This window comes from Canis lupus, chromosome 26 (assembly GCF_003254725.2).
Source record: "Canis lupus dingo isolate Sandy chromosome 26, ASM325472v2, whole genome shotgun sequence".
Classification (NCBI taxonomy): Eukaryota; Metazoa; Chordata; class Mammalia; order Carnivora; family Canidae; genus Canis; species Canis lupus.
This window is the reverse complement of record NC_064268.1, coordinates 19,240,573-19,256,562: the sequence shown is the minus strand read 5'-3', so window position 1 is coordinate 19,256,562 and position 15,990 is coordinate 19,240,573. Positions and strand designations below refer to the sequence as shown.

At 50.6% G+C, this 15,990-nt stretch overlaps 2 protein-coding genes across 2 annotated transcripts in view; one reads left to right on the top strand and one right to left on the bottom strand.

Moving 5' to 3' along the window:
• The window catches only part of LOC112676739 (small G protein signaling modulator 1), a 51,291-nt gene extending 50,946 nt beyond the window's left edge, over window positions 1-345 (bottom strand). Inside the window, exons 1-2 of the mRNA XM_049102130.1 lie at window positions 332-345; window positions 147-214 (exon numbers count right to left, since the gene is read on the bottom strand). Coding sequence (XP_048958087.1) covers window positions 147-214; window positions 332-345 — 82 coding nt within the window. The remainder of the gene's footprint in view (window positions 1-146; window positions 215-331) is intronic.
• A 12,431-nt stretch (window positions 346-12,776) lies between these two features.
• LOC125753710 (small G protein signaling modulator 1-like) lies at window positions 12,777-14,674 on the top strand. The gene is made up of 2 exons (XM_049101766.1): window positions 12,777-12,956; window positions 14,484-14,674. The coding sequence occupies exons 1-2, from the start codon at window positions 12,877-12,879 to the stop codon at window positions 14,638-14,640; spliced, it is 237 nt and encodes a 78-aa protein (XP_048957723.1). The 5' UTR covers window positions 12,777-12,876; the 3' UTR covers window positions 14,641-14,674.
• The last annotated feature ends 1,316 nt before the right edge of the window (window positions 14,675-15,990 follow it).

Here is a 15,990-nt window from a genome sequence, read left to right as displayed (position 1 = left end):
AGGAGAGGCCAGCATTGAGACCTGAGGAGCAGGGAATAGGGAGGTTTGGATGGAGGAGGCTGGAGGGGGATGAAAGAAGCCCTTCGGATGCACCAGTGAGCTGAGACCAGAGATCCAGATGAAGCTCAGAGCACTGGACCACTTACCCAACAAAGATGCAAGGATGGGGCCATCCACCGGGTCCATTAGGAGGGCTTCCTTCTCATAGTATTTACTATCAAGAGAAAAGGACAAGCCCGTTTAGATGGCAACCAGCAGAGGGCGCACAATGGCCTGTGACCTGATGGTTAAGCGCCAACTGCCTTAGGTTCCCTTCTTGTCACCCCGTTACCTCAGATGTCCCATCTGCAAAATTGGTGTAATAAAATTATACCTCCTAGGACGACAGATGTGAGGTTCTTACTTAGCTGTGCTTGGCACGTAACCACAGAATACATGGCTATGATAAAGCCTTAATGAGAGTAATAGAAATAATAATTGGAAGTTTGCTCCAGGCTGGTTCTATCCACTTCTACTGCATCTTCCGCTTCAGATGGCAAGTAGCTTAGGGGCTCAGATGAGGTCTACCCTTCTAAAATTATTGAGGCAACAAGATGCTTTTTAGCTGTGGCATGTCCTGAAAAGCTGTATTAACAGGACTTCCTGCCCAGACAACTCATGCCTCATGTGCTCAAAAGCGCCCCCTGGCTTCTGGGTCTTCAAAATAACTTGTGTTGTGGGGCAGTAAGATGTTTGGGCTGTTTTTGGTTTTTGTTTCTTTGTCTGAGTTGTTGTGTAGTGGCTTCTAATTCTCTGCAAACCCATACAATCTAGAAACAGAATACTAGAGTCGGAAAAGACTTTGTTCTACCCTCCTGAGGGATCTCAGGCTCAGAGAGGGTAAGTGACTCGCGGGAAGCCACACAGCAGGTGGATGTAGGCTACACCCAGCCAGCCAGGCTCTTCCTGTCCTACAGGAGGGCATGAAGAACACAGGATGAGGAGTGAGACACACTGAGTAGGAGCCAAGCTTGGCCATTCCTGTCCTCGCTATGTGTCCCTGGGTAGGTGACTACCTTCTCTCAGCTGCAGTGACCTCTGCTGTAAAATGAGAAGAAATAACAGAATTCGCCTGCCAAGCTGGTTGGGAGGATTATATGCTGAGCTGCTTGTACAGGAAGTTCTCACCAAATCGTGGCAACTTCCGTGTATTTTTGCCCCAAAGGAACCTTCTATCCGCCAGAATATTGGCTGAAGCAGAACTGACGTGCTCTGTATGTGTTCAGCAACAAGTTTATAGATTTGGCATCCTATCTGAAGATAAGGCTTCAAGGCACTTTCCACTCTGCTGCTCAGTTTCCATTCCGAAAATCAGCACAGTTACCTGATCATAAACCTTGGAAATCCTGCCTTCAAAAATAGCAAGTAGGATTGGGAGCAAGATGAAGGGTAGCCCAAGGGAGCTTCTTTGGGGTGACAGGTTTCGCTGGAACAGTTCTGTGTCCTGACTGTGGTGTAAGTTATACAAAACTATATGTGTGTGTTAAAATTCCACTGAATTATGCAGAAAAGAGACACCTGGGTGGCTCAGAGGTTGGGCATCTGCCTTTGGCTCAGGACACCACAGATCCTGGGGTCCTGGGGCCTTTTTTTTTTTTTTGTATATATTTTTTCTGGAGTTCGATTTCCCAACATATAGTAAAACACCCAGTGCTCATCCTGTCAACTGCCCCCCTCAGTGTCCGTCACCCAGTCACCCTATGGGTCCTGGGATCTACTCCCACATCGGCTCCCTGCATTGGGCCTGCTTCTCTCTCTGTGTCTCTGCCTTTCTCTCTATCAAAGATAAATAAAATCTTTTAAAAAAAGTATACAGGAAAAAAAATGGCCATATGTAAAAACTAGTGAAATCCAAATAAAGTTTGTCCTTCATTTAACAGTATTGTACCAATCGCAATGTCCTGCTTTGATGCTTGTACTATGGTTATGCAGGATGTTATCACTAAGGGTAGGGGAGACCCTGTACTAATGGTTGTGCTTCGTTGCCTAAGTGGAGGTCCCATCAACTTTGGCGGGGGTGGGGGGTAGGGGTGGCTCGGGAAGGAGGGCAGAGGACACCTTAGTGAGTCCCAGAAGATGCAGTGGTTTTGCCAGAGCTGGAGATGGAGGTCAGAGTGGGTGGGGATATCAGGTGCAGGGGACTGCACAAAGCACAAAGCAAAGGCAGGGGGTGGGAATCGTAAGTCCTATAGAAGGAATGGCACCTGTGACCTGAGCTAGGCGTGGGAAGGGGCGGGGAGGGGACAGGATGTGGCAGGAAAGGAAGGTAGGGCCCCATGGTAGAACCAGTCACAGTTCGCAGCCCTGTTGCGGAGCCTTCCCAACTCACCTCCTGTGCGCCCCCTCCCCCATAAGAAATTAAAAATAAAAAGCGCCAGCTATTTCCATGTCGTGCCTTTCCCTGCCACATTGTCCTTCCATCTGTTCCTTCCGTTGAGCTCTAGGGTGGCTCTGGGGGAGGGGGCAATTGCAAGGGCAGCATTTTCCTCCTCTGGTTTAGAGTTGGAGAAACCAGAGAGTTCAGTTCTGTTGTACTTTAGATCTTGAGCATCACCTCCTCCAGGAAGCCCTCCCTGACCGCTAGACCTACCTCATCAGCTCAAGTTCCTTTGTTATTCTCCAAGAACCAAATTCTTTTGCTGCAGAGAACTGCCTACTTTTTTGTTGTCATGTACCCGTTTGTTGAACATGGTTAATATCTGTCTCTGTAGACTGCCGTGTCCACAAGGACAGGGATTTATCTGCTCGTCACCTTGTACCAAACTCCTAGGAGGTGCTCCATAAATGTTAAGTGAATGAGGGACAGCTGTGGTTCTTGTGAAGGGAAGTGCTGGGAAGGCAGGTGTTGGCAGACATGGAAGAGGTACATTTATCCCTGCTTGGGTATGGAGAGTCCAGGAAGGCTCCCGAAGGAGGTGACACCTGGGCTGAAGCCTGAGTTGCACTTAGCTAGCTGGAGCATGTAGGGAGGGACCCTTGGCAGAAGGCATGTGTGAGCAAAGGCACAGAAGAGGGCCTGAGTCTGAGGGCCCGGTCCAGGCAGGGCTGACATGCTGGCCTGCTAGGGCATGTGCATCTCGCCCTCAGCATCCAGAGTGCCCACCCGGGAGGCAGAGCTGCCCTCTGCTCATTCCCCTCTCCCCCTCACTTTGCCCAGATCTGCAGGCTATTTTTAAAAGTCACCCCGAAGGCCGTCCAGACACCCTAAATGAACCGGCCTTTCCACTGTGAGTTTCTCACGGCCGGGAGAGGCAGGGGGCCTCCATCTCATTAGCTCCTGCTGGCTCAGCATTACTCACGCAGCTGCCTGGGCGCCAACCACCCTGGACCCCAGCTGGGGTGAGCTGTGCTCTGAGCCAGCACCGAGGCAGCAGGACTTGGAGGAGCAGGTGGCAGCTGGGCTGGTTTTTATTTTGGCCTAATGTGAGCCACGGGCACAGTGCTGGGTGCTTTATGCCAGGGTCCCTGTGGCCAATCCAGCCTTGTGTGCACTGCCCTTAAGCCACGAATGGTTTTTACATCCTAAAAAGGGGTGTGAAAACGAGAGAAGATGGGACATAGCGGTATGTGGCCTGAAAATAGGTTTGACAGATTTAGCAAATAAAAATGCAGATCACCTGCAAAGAACTTGAATTTCAGAAAAACCAGAGAATCTTTTAGTATAAGCCTGCACAGTATCTGGTACATACTTACACTAAAAGAAATTCTTATGTATTTGAAGTTTAGATTTCACTGGGCAGCCTGTATTTTTATCTGGCAGTCCTGCTGTAACCCTGAAGTGTTTCTCTCTGACCCTTCACAGAAACGTTTGCCCACCCTGGCCTTGAACACAGAGCAAATGAGATCAGGTGCCAGAGGGACTTAAGGACACTGGAACCAAACCTGATGAGCATGAGCTGCCGGCGTGTGTTACTAATATAATCAGAGTGATCGATCACGCAACATAGATTGAGCACCTCCTGTTTGCCCGGCACTGTCCTAGAGATAAGCGTGCAGGTGTATAGTGAAAGTCAGGCCGTGATAATTCTAAGCAAAAGTATACAGCAGCAGAAGGGGGTAGAGAGTGACATGCATGAAGCTGTCTTTTACACTGTGTGGTTCTGAGCTCCTGCTCCCATTCTAGGCTGTGCATGCTTTTTCATGAAATCTGCACATAGCAGCCCTGACAGGTGGTATATCATCTCCATTTCACAGATAAGGAAACTGAGGCCTGAGGTCATCCAGCTAATGGCAGAATCGGAATTTGACCTGAGCCTGGTGACTCCTGATCTCCTGTCCTTACTGGCTTTACTAAGGTGCCTCCCTTTATAGGATGCCAGCTGTATTATGCTGGGTCCTGTTAGAGGCCCTCTGCTGATACTTTCCATAATCCTTATGGGAGCCTTGCACGCTGGGCTGTATTATTCCGATCCAGGCATAAAAGCGGTGAGCACGGCACTGTGTGGAGAGGCAGCCGGGAGTAGTGAGTTGATCTGGAACCTAGCAGGGTTCCAGGTGGGCCAGTGAGGCTATCTGGTATCAGTGGGCAGGTGGCAGGAATGGGGTGGGGAGAAGACACGGCAGGCCGGGAGCCCCCAGGAGTCCCGTCTTCCTGCTTTTCGGATTGGCCTCGATTTCCCTGCCTGACTTCCTCCTGAGATTGACTCCTCCTGTGTGCTATTGAAGTATTTGCAGTTGGAGGGTGGGAGGGAGGCTGGTTCCTGAATTTGCAGGGTGGGGCTGACAGGGGCTGATGGTCTGAGATCCCAGGTGCAGGGGTGGGGCCAGGCCACTGCCCCAGAGGCCAGTGAGGTCCTAAATAGCCCCTGGATGGGAAGCTGGGGTAAGTGCATCGAGCTGAAGGGCCCCATAGCTCACACTCATGAATATCTACTGTGGGCCGGCCCTGAACTAGGCAGTCCCTATCCTCTAAGACTGGCTCCTGTCTGTAGAATCCCTACCATGTGCCAGGCACTGTCTCCGGGCTCTTGCAAGGCTCCCATTACCCAATGAGGTAGGCAGCTATGATCATCCACCCTTTGACAAGTGAGGAAGTTTGTCCAGCATCATGAGTGGTCAAGGATTCGATGTCAGGTCAGTGACTCCACATTCTGGCTCCTAGCCTCTCCACTGCCTCCTAACATCCTGTCGTTAGAGCTAATAAGCTGGTTCTGGAGGAAGTGGCTCCCCATCATTGGGGAATGCAAGCAGATGTTGGAGGACTCCTTAGAATGGGTGCTAGACAGGGATGAAAGCTTCCTGACCACTGTGACCTTTGAGGTCTCCCTGCCCTGAAGAGGCCCCCACAGGACATGGGTGGCAGAGTCAGGTCCGGGTGACTCCGGACTCCTGACTTGCAGTTAGTGCTTCTTTGGTCTCCACGTTGGGTGAGACTGAGGAATCCCTTTCTCATAGGTTTCTCAGCACCTTGGGATTTTAGAGGCCTGACCCCTTTCTGGGCAGGGCTGGAGGCACTGCTGACTGTGAGACCTAAGTTCAAGAGGTCCTGACTGTGCCCTTTCCTGGTTTTGTAACCTTAGGGCAAATTGCATAAACTCTTGTGAACCTCAGTTTATGCAGCTTTAAAATGGGGATGATGATGTTCCTGCGAGGATTAAATAAGGTATTCTGTACAGAGACCCTGGCACATGTAGGTGCTCAGTAAACATACTCTCTCTCACTCTAAGCTGGGCAATAACAAAAGCATTTTGTTCAAAATGGCCTCCAGCTTCTGCTATGAGACAAAGTATTTGTTAGAATAAAGGCCCTGGTCTGATCGTGCCTCCTCTGCATGACCTGGGGTGGTTATGGAACAGCTCCCTGCCTCAGTTTCCCCATCTGTGAAAGAGAATAATTCAGTAATCCACTTCATTTGGGTTGTCACGCTATAAACAGTTCCAGGAACACAGTGAGTGCTCAAAAAATAAAAAATGGCAGCAAGCTTTAGCATCACGAAACTTCTACTATGTCCTAGCCAGGCCTGCCCTTTTGCAAACAGCAGCCCATTTAATCCTCAGCCCTGGACACGAGGGGTTGAGCCGGGATGCAGATGGAGGTCTGTGGGCCTCAAGTCCCAGCGACCACAGCCACTGCCTCTGTGCTGCCTGAATCAGACATGATCCCAGGGCTGAAGATTAGAGAAATCACAGAGGCTGGGGAGGGGCCGGGAGGCCACCTGCCACCGCCACCATGCCCAGACCACCCCGAGGTCCCTCACATCTGTCACCTTCACAGCCGACCGAGTCCAAGCTCATGCCTGGCGCCTGAGAAGGGAAAGGTGGTTGAACTGAATTTCAGAGGCCTTCTGTGGCCCTCTCCCTCACCCCCACAGGTCTGGCCAGTTCCCTGGGGATGGGGCCCACCCTCGAGGGTGTGGGTCACAGCCTCTTCCTGTGGCGCGTGCTCTCTCCTGGGAGGCTGCCAGCGTCCTCAGGGAAACTTCTGCCCCTGCCTTTTTAATTTCCTCTTCTGGCCTCAGGCTGGCAGCCTGTTACACTTCTGGAGACGGGTTCTAGCCCACAGCTGGAGCCAGCAGAAGTGGGGGGCACCTCACTTGTCAGGGCCCCTCCCCAGGCTGAGCGCTACCCACTACCCACGGGTGCTGCATTTCACCTCCACCACCCACCCCACCCCAGATCCATCCCCAGGACAAGAGTCCTGGAGCCAGCCTTCCCTGGGGATTGCCCTTCCTGAGTTTCAGATCCACAGCGATAACGGACAACCTTCTCCACTCTGCAGAGTTTGGACTTGAGACAGCGCGTGTGTCCAGTCTGGGTACGATAGGAAACAGAGGATTCCCCCAAACGGAGTCAGTAAGGTGAATTTAATAAAGGCACTACTGACCAAGGCAGGGTGGGGTGCGCCAGAGATGCAGCACCCTGTGGTGGTAATGATGAGAAGCCGCAACTGTTACCTCCCCTAGTCCGCTTGGGGGCCAGGAGAGGTGGCCAGAAGGGGCTGGCTGTGTGGGGAAGGTCCCAGACAGGAGCCGTGACTGCAGATCTCTTCCTAAGGATTTTGGGACGGCTTCTTGTTTTCTATCCTCTCACACCTCCTGCTGCCATCTGAGCTTCGTGAGATTTCCTTGGAGAGCTTGATAAACATCCTGGAGTTGCTGATTCCATGGGTCGGAGGCCAAGCATTTGTATCTCTACCGGAGTCCCACCTGGTGCTGGTGCTCTGGCCCTGCTGGGCAATGTCACACTTGCCCTGTGCCTGTCATAGCTTGTCCTACCTTTTGGCTCATTGGAGTGAAAGGTCTTCCGGGCAGGACTGTTTGACTCCATCCCTGCTGCTCTGTGCCCTCAGTGCGAGGGCCTCCTGCCGAACTGAACTGCATTCATGAGCATTTGAACTGTTCTACGACGCGTCTCCCTGTTGACTGTTGCTCACATGTGTGCATGCTATGGCTTGCGGTCCCTGAGTGGAGGCCATTGTGGCGATGGAGGTCAGCATGCAGGTTTATTTGGGTATGCCTTTGGGATTGACACCCGGGGAGCAGAGTGAAGCAAGCAGGAGAGGGCCAAAGGAGAAGATGGCCACGGGCTTTCATGGAAGCGCCACGGCGAGTTCCCAGGGGCTTTGTGGCCCTTCAAAGCTGTCCCAAGCTGGGGTGAGGATGCCAAATCTTCAGGGCCCGCCTGCTCCAGTCTCTGGGTGAGGGCCACCCTGGGAAGCAGTGAGACCTTGCGAGGCTCTCCTGTGGCTGAAGTAGTCCCCTGTCCTCTAAGGGACTGGCAGCCGAGGATTCTCCAGCACCCCCCTAAGCAGCCTCCAGTCCTGAAGGTTTCTGTGGGCACACTGTGATACCTACCATGTGATCAGCTCCTGTCCAAGGGGCCAAGGAGGGGCCAGTGGCCTTCCCTGGACTCCGTGCCCCAAATTGGAAAGCCCTTTTGCTCTCCTTCAAGCACACAGGACCCCCCGCCCCCCGCCTGCAAGAACTCTGCCCATGGTTTTTGCCAACAGCGGACTTCTGAATCTTAGTTTTGCGGGGCCAGGCCATCATGTAGCAGAGAGAGCCGCAGCCCCCAGACTCCACCCGGCTTGTGCTGAGCTGGGAAATAAGTGCACCAGTGTTGCTATGAACCACAGACAGTGGTTAGGGGGTCCTCCCGGCCTTCTGGAGAGAGGGAGAGTAAGAGGAAGGGGTTGTTTCCTCTGTTGTGTCACGGAGGGCGGTGACCCCAGTAATTGCATCTGACCCCTGTTTCTGGAGTGGAGTGGAGTGGGCAGAGGCTCCCCAGTCAGATTGCCCAGCGTAGAAACCTCAGCAGGATGACCTTGGATGTTCTGATGACCTTCGCTAGGTACCAATACCTCTACATTTCATAATTTTCTTGTGAATGAAGTGGGTGGTAGGGGCCACCTGGGAACCATGCTGTGGGGATTATGTGGGGCTTGCCGCGTGCCTCTGCTCAGACTGGCGTAGCAGAACACCACAGATAGAGTGGCCTAAACAGACCTTTATTTCTTGCAGTTTGCCAGCTGAGAAGTCCGAGGTCAAGGTGCTAGCAGATTCAGCTCCCGGCCAGGGTTCTCCCCTGGCTTGCAGAGCACCGTCTCACTTTGCTCTGATTTCTTCCTCTTCTTTTAAGGACACCAGGCCCATCCTGAGGCCCTTGCCTTCAGGACCTCGTGTAACCCTGATTACCCCCAGAGGCCCCACCTCCAAATACCATCACACCAGGAGGGGAGAATAGGGCTTCAGCATATGACTCCATAATACCATGTGTGCTTACCACAGTGCTGTGCACATAGTAAGCTAGAGCAGCTTTATTATTTTCAGAGACAAGCCATTGGCTGAAGCTTCTAGAGTAGCATCAAGAGCCTGGGTTTCTGCTTCTGCCTCCTGTACACTGTGTGACCTTGGGCTGGCTGCTTAGGCTCTCTGATCTTCATTCTCATAAAAATAGATCCACCCCGCACAGGGCTGTGAGAGGGTACAGTGAGTTAATACGGGTAAGCCTAGAACTCATTCACTCGTTCACTCATTCCTCCTCTGGCACAGAAGTGCTCCGCTGGGGGGATGAGGCGTGGAGCGTGATGGTGAGGATGCTGACGGTGGATGTTTTGGTCTGCCCCGGCTGCCAAACAAGCTGCCACACCGGGGGGACCTGAATGCCAGATATTTACGTTCTCACGCTGCTGGAGGCTGGAAGTCCAGTATCACGGTGTTGGCAGAATTGACTCCTTCCGACGTCTGTGAGGGAAAGCTCTGTTCTGGGTGTTCTCGTCATGGCCCTCTTCTCCCAGGATGGGGGACTCTTCCCTCTGTAGTGGTCTGTATTCAGACTTCCTTTTATAAGGACACCAGTCGTACCAGATGAGCGCCCACCCTAATGACCTCATTTTACATAATTAGCTCTTGAAGCCTTGTCGACAAATAGATGACATCCTAAGGTACTCGGGTTAAGCTTTCAGCGTATGAGTGCGGGGATACAGTTCAGCCCCTAACATCGGGAGGCCACAGTTTGCAGGCTCTGAGCAGATGAGGCCCTGCCCTCAGAGCATTTATATCCTAGAGGAGGGAGATGGTAAGCAAAGAGACAGGACAGGAATAGTGTAAGTACCCTGAAGGAACTGTAACGAGGGATGGATGGAGTCAGGGGAGGGCTGTCTCAGATAATGGGGTCAAGGAGGGAGATGACATTTCGTGTGACCTCTGAAAGTGCAGAGCAAGCACCCGAAAAAATACTTCAGGAGAATGTGAAGTGTGGAGCTTATAGGCCACAGGCCTCAGACTTAACAGAAGCGGGGTGAGCAGGGTGTGAAAGGAAAGCATTATCAAAACACTGCGGACGGCCTGAGAAGCCCAGGAGGGGCGACACAGCCCGGGTGACCACACCCTGGGTCGCATTTGGGTCTCCCGTCCAGCTGCCTCTGCCTTCCAGGTGAAGCAGATCATGGAGGAGGCCGTCACACAGGAAGTTTGTCCACGAGGACAGCACACATCATCTCCTTCTGGTGAGTCCGTGGCCTGTGGCCTTGAAAGTGGCTTCTTTCTCTATGGGCTGACCTGACCTGGGGGAGTGGCATCTTTGTGCAAGCAAGTTCTTAACTGCTTTTTTTTTTGTAACTCCAGTTATTTTCAGATTTCCAAGGGGCCCCATTAGGGAATTTGGATACAGCAATGTCTCCAGAAGACATTAAGAATGGCCCCCTTGCAACCTACGAAGGGTTAATCACTGTTGATGCCAGAGGGCCTGCTTTCCCCTCTCAGTTCACAGCCACCACCCACACCCCTAGTGATGTGGGTCTCGCATCTGAGGAATGGCTCCATCTGAGGAATGGCTCCTGCCCCTTCCCCCGCCCTGCCTATGGCTGTTGCTAAATAATGGGAGGGGATGAGTGGGCTTTAAAAATACAGGAGTGAGGAACCATCACACCGTCCTGAGGGATCATGTCCAGCTGGCTCAGCACAGGAGGCAGGCGGGCTCAGAGCATGACTCAGCGTCTCTCCTTGAATCAGCTTTGCTTGCAAGGCTCCAGAAATAACCATGCTGCCAGGTTCTCACTACTTCCACCTCGGCTACAGACGCAGGTTTTGGGTGTCCCCGAGTCAGGATTCCGTTTGATGTTCAGTGTGTCGTATAAGTGGGGAGTTTCTTTCTCCTGAAAACCTTTATTATTTCATGACTGGCATGTGTTGGGGTGAAGGACGTGCTGTAATCCCCCTCTCGTGGCCTTGGTCTCGTAGAGAGGCCCGAGCGAGGAGACCTGACTGGCCCCTCGGCTTCATCCAGATGGCTGGGCGTACCACCTGTGGGAACACACGTCTCGGACCGAGCCTGCTGACCTCAGTTTGGGCCCTTTGCAGCCAGGCAGACCTGGGTTCACATCCCTTCTCTGCCACTTGTGTGTTGGGTGACCTTGGCAAAATTTTATGTTTTTTGAAGTGAGATCTGTTTAACCTACATGTATATTTATATACTTGCATATTTATGTATATATAGAGGAGTATATATGCACATAATTACATGAACATGTATGTATATGAAAGGACACATATACACACAAATGTGAATATGGGAATGTATTTACCTATATTTTTTTCTCCCGGATATCTTTATTTGCAAAGAAAATAAGCGGCATGCCCATTTCAGAAAGTGCTACGATACCTACTCATTAAAGACTTAGAGGAATAGAAAGTGATAAAAATCACAATAATCCTCTAACTCCAGCCACAGTTTGGGATGAGGGATGAAATGTGATGGCACTGAGTAAGGCCTCAGGGTCTCCCTGAGGTGTCTCTGATCCACCGTTCCTTAGGATTCATTGTCAGAAAGAGTCCACCAAGCTGCCAATACCTGGATAGTTACTTAACTTCTTGAAGTATAAATGGATGAAAAGTGTTGTGTGTGTAAGCAAAAATGAAGGTGTTTAAGAGATGCTCATCCAGACTATTTTAAGCCCATAAGCAAATTAGGAATAGGTGGACATTCATTCAAAGAAGCAATTACTGGGGCACCTGGCTGGCACAGTTGGTAGAGCACACAACTCTTGATCTCAGGGTTATGAGCTCAAGCCCCATGGTGGATGTGGAGCCTATTTAAAAAAAATTTAATTAAAAAAAAAAAGCCAAGTAATTGCTAACAACAACAACAAACCCAAGACAAGAAATTGAACCAGAACTTCTCAGTATTTGTCCTTGCACACAACATGACCTTGGCCGGGCTCTTAACCCTTGGACTGTTGGCGTTCTCCTTCTTTGGAGTGACGCAACTAGCCACCTCACTTCATGGGCTTTTTCCACCAGGATTGAGTGGAAAAAGCTTTTTCCTCCACACTGGTCTCACTGTGTGAGATAGAAGGTAGGAGAATACTTAATAGAGGCCTGCTGAAAGTACCAGAAATAAGATTGGGGTCATCAGAATGGCCTACACGGGACTGTCCCCCAGCAGGGAACACTAAGTCCCAGAGATGGAAAGCGATTCGCTTGAGGTCACACAGCAAGTTAGAGGTAGAGCCCAGACTACCACCCAGGGCAAACACAGACACGGGAAGATGATGGGTGAAGCCTCTCTTCAAATCCTTCATGGAGGCACAGGCGTTGTGAGCACACCGTGGGCTCAGGCCTGGTTTTTGAATCCCAACTTGGTCACTTATTTGCCAGGTGGCCCTGGGCAATTCGGTTTGCTTCTTAGAGCCTCGGTTTTCACATCTGAAAAATGGGGATGGTTGTCCTTTCTTCCTTGGCTGTGGCAGAGGGAGAATGAGATCTGTAATGCTAGCTGTTACTGGAATCACAGGAGTGACGTTCATGTCACTTTTATCTTGAGCCCGACAAAGCTCAACAGTCCTGTGGTCTGGTCCCTCTCTCTCCCTGGCAGGAGTAATAGCTAATGTTCCTAAAGCACTTACTGTGTACTGGGCTCTATGTGAAGTGCTTTCCATGCATTTTTTTCCACCTCATTCTAACAGCAACCTTTTAAGATGCACGTTCATGTTCTCCCCACTTCACAGATGAAGAAACTGAGACACAAGGAGGGGAAGTAGTTGCTGGAGGTCACACGACTGCTTAGTGTCTGGGAAAGGATGTGGGCAGATAGTCTGACCTTGGGCAGCGAGCATAGGTTAACTCCTCAGCTGTCTTGCTCCCTTTCGAGGGAGTGGAAAGGAGAGAGGCATATGCGGTTTTCCCATGTGATGCTCTCATGAATTCTGAGATGCTGGGCCCGCAGCTCTCCAAGGCGCCTCTGTGTGACTGAAGTCCTGGGCTGGGCGCGTGGGAGTGTGGGCGGGGCAGGGCCTACTGACTGTCATGTCCCTACAGCGGCTGTGGAGGCCTGCGTCCTGCATGGGCTGCGGCGGCGGGCGGCTGGCTTTCTGCGCAGCAACAAGATTGCAGCTCTCTTCATGAAAGTGGGCAAGAACTGCCCGCCAGCCGAGGAGCTGAGCCACAAGGTGCAGGACCTGGAGCAGCTGATTGAGAGCACGTGAGTATGGAGCATGGGGTATGGGCAGGGCACGCCCTGCAGAGGACAGTCCCCCTGACTCCACGTTCCTCCCTGAGCTCTGCAAGAACCCATGCCTCCTGCCACTCTCTCCAGTTTCCTTTCTGCTCCCCATATCTGCCAGACTGTTTCCTACCCCAGGGCCTTTGCACATGTTCTACCCACCACCCGGTTCCCATACTTCATTTTCTGTGGCTAGTTTCTTGTCATCTCAGGCCTTGCCCCAGTTAAGGGTAAATTCCAACCCTCACCCCATTTTTCTTTTAGATTGTCACTCTGTTTACTTCCCTGCGGTTATCACCACCTCTCATTACTCTTTCATTTGTTTCCTTGATTCTTGTCTATCTTCCCCACTTAACTCTGAACTCCTGAGAACAGACAATTAACATCTGCTACTCCCCATCCCCAGTGCCTGGACAGTGCCTAGCACCTGGAAAATGTTCGAGACACGATTGTTGAATGCATAAGTGGTTCTTGGGAGCCAGACCCCATTCTGGATGCAGGAAGACCAAAGTTTAATCAAAGCAGTATGGTCTCTGTCTGCATGGACGAGGTGTCACATTGAGGCCACCATTGAAGGGAAGCCTTGACTTCACTCACATGTCTTAAGAGCTGATTATATTTACTGGGGGGGAGGCTCATGGCCTGAGTATGTGTACCTGAGCCCCCTCCACCAGAGCCTCACGAGAGCCCCAGTTGTTCAGCCAAAGCCTTGATCTGGAGCCTGGTCAGGGATGGCAAATAGGTTTCAGCTCCAGTTGTTGCTAGAGGCTGCCCAAAGGACCTTGTTGTGAAAGATTCTAGAGCTACTCTTGGGTTTCACAGGAAAGAATGCTCGGATTGATTAGATGGCAAGAGACAGGAGAGAGAAGCACGCATGCCATGTTTGCCTTCTCTGCCATGGGTGCTCCCTCCACTTCACTGGATGGGCAATGGCCCTTGCCTTGCCTTTCAGGCCATACCAGCCCAGAGCTGCTGGCCAGAACTGTGTGATGGGCAGGGCTGTGGATTTCACATTGCCAACTCCCATTAGGAATCTGACTCCTCAGCCACTTGGTTTTCAGGTGTCTTCCAGTCCATCTGCTAAATTCCCAAGTGTTTGCTGAGAACTTCTTAAAGGGGTGGATGTCCATCAGCCTTCCATGATATTGGGAGTGACTTTCTAATGGAGGAATTAGAGATACCCATGCCAGGTGGTAAGGGAGAGCCATTCCTTCATTCATGCAACCACTCATCCATGACAGATAGGTAGAAGAGAAGAGAATTGAATCACTATGAGAATCCGGCTTACCCATCAACAGTGTATGAAAGTGTATTTCACTGTGTCTTCATGTTTGCTGGGTATGATGATTCCTCCAACTCTTTGTCCACTTGCCAGGAGCAATAAGGGCTCTTTTGTTGTTTTAGTTGCCATTCCTTCATTTCCTTGAGAGGTTGCTGTTTGCATATTGGTCCTGTTGGATTTCCTCTTTTGTCAATATTCATCCTTCTTCTTTACTGGTCTTGAAGGCGAAATCAGATCCAGGGCCTCCAGGAGAATGTGCGGAAGCTGCCGAAGCTGCCCAGCCTGTCCCCACTGGCCATCAAGCACCTGTGGATCCGCACTGCCTTGTTTGAGAAGGTGCTGGACAAAATTGTGCATTACCTGGTGGAAAACAGCAGGTGAGCCAGAAAGACCAGACGCCTGGGTGTGCTCTGCCGCCACCTGCTGGCCTTCTTGGAAATTGCACCCTGTTGCACAAAGCACCTTTCTTTTCTCCCCCTTGATATGGACTTGACTTGAAAGAGATTACATGAAGGCCGTCTGGATGTTCGTCTCCGAATTAGCCTAGTTTAGGACCTTGGGACAATTCAGTTGCTTACTGGCAACGCCGGATCTCCAGATTAGGAGTTGGGTGTAGGATCTTGCAATCTTAGGCATCTTTCTTCTCCCATGAATTAAGCCTACTGTCTTCTTACTAACCATGGCCCTTAGAGGAGTCATTTAGCTTCTCTGTGTCTCTGCTCTCATTTGGTAAGTGGGACAGGGATCGCTGCCATTCTGGAGAAGAGGTGAGAAGGGAAGATAGTGAGTCCACAGCGTTTTGGAAATTTATAATGATACTTTCTTACATTTTTTTTTTCTAGCTCAGATCAACTTGGTGTAAATGTTTTGTAGTATGAGCCCTCTTGGCAAGCATTTATCCATCCATTCATTCTTCCAACAAATATTTAATGAGCGCCTAGCAAGTGCCAGGCACTAACCTGGGATGTTGGGGATACATTGGTCTTAACTGTCCCGTTCAAAGCTTGGATGTTATGCTAAGGGATAGGGAAGCTGGGGAAGAATGTAAAATCTGAGACTTCACGACCAGTACTCCTTTCCAGCCAGAGGGAGAGGGAGAGAGAGAATATCCAGGAAATACATGAGAATCTCCTCATCTCTTGGTATATGAAAGTACCTATTTAACCACATCTTCACATAAAATGGGTATTATGATTATCTTTTATTGTTTGCCTGGAAAATATGTCTGAAAGTATAGAGCAAATCCTTCTCTTCATTAACCTCACATTGTAGCAGGGAAAACAGGTAATTAGTAATTGGGATAATATATGATGAATATTCCAAACTAGGTGGGTGGTGTTTAATCTCTCCTGAGTGGTCAGGGAAAGTGTCCTGTAATACATGGCAGTTAAGCTTCCATTTGAAGTGCCGGTAGGCATTAACCGGGTAAAGGTGTAGGGGAAAGAGTGTTTCTAGCAGAGGGACAGCAGGTGCAAAGGCCAGGAGGCAGGAGAGGAACTGGAAGAAATCCAGGCTCTGGAGTCCAATTACACCTTCTCGTGAATTATGACAAGTCTCTGCTCTGTGCCCTAACGTGGGTTCAGGGCCTCTGTAGTTACTGCCTTTGGTCTATGACCTTGTGTTTTCCGCTGAATAAATCAGCCAAAAGGAATTAGTGATTTATTTCAGCAATAACACCAACCTCTTTATTATTAAACTTCTTATTTTTTTACATTCACACAGAAGTTGTAA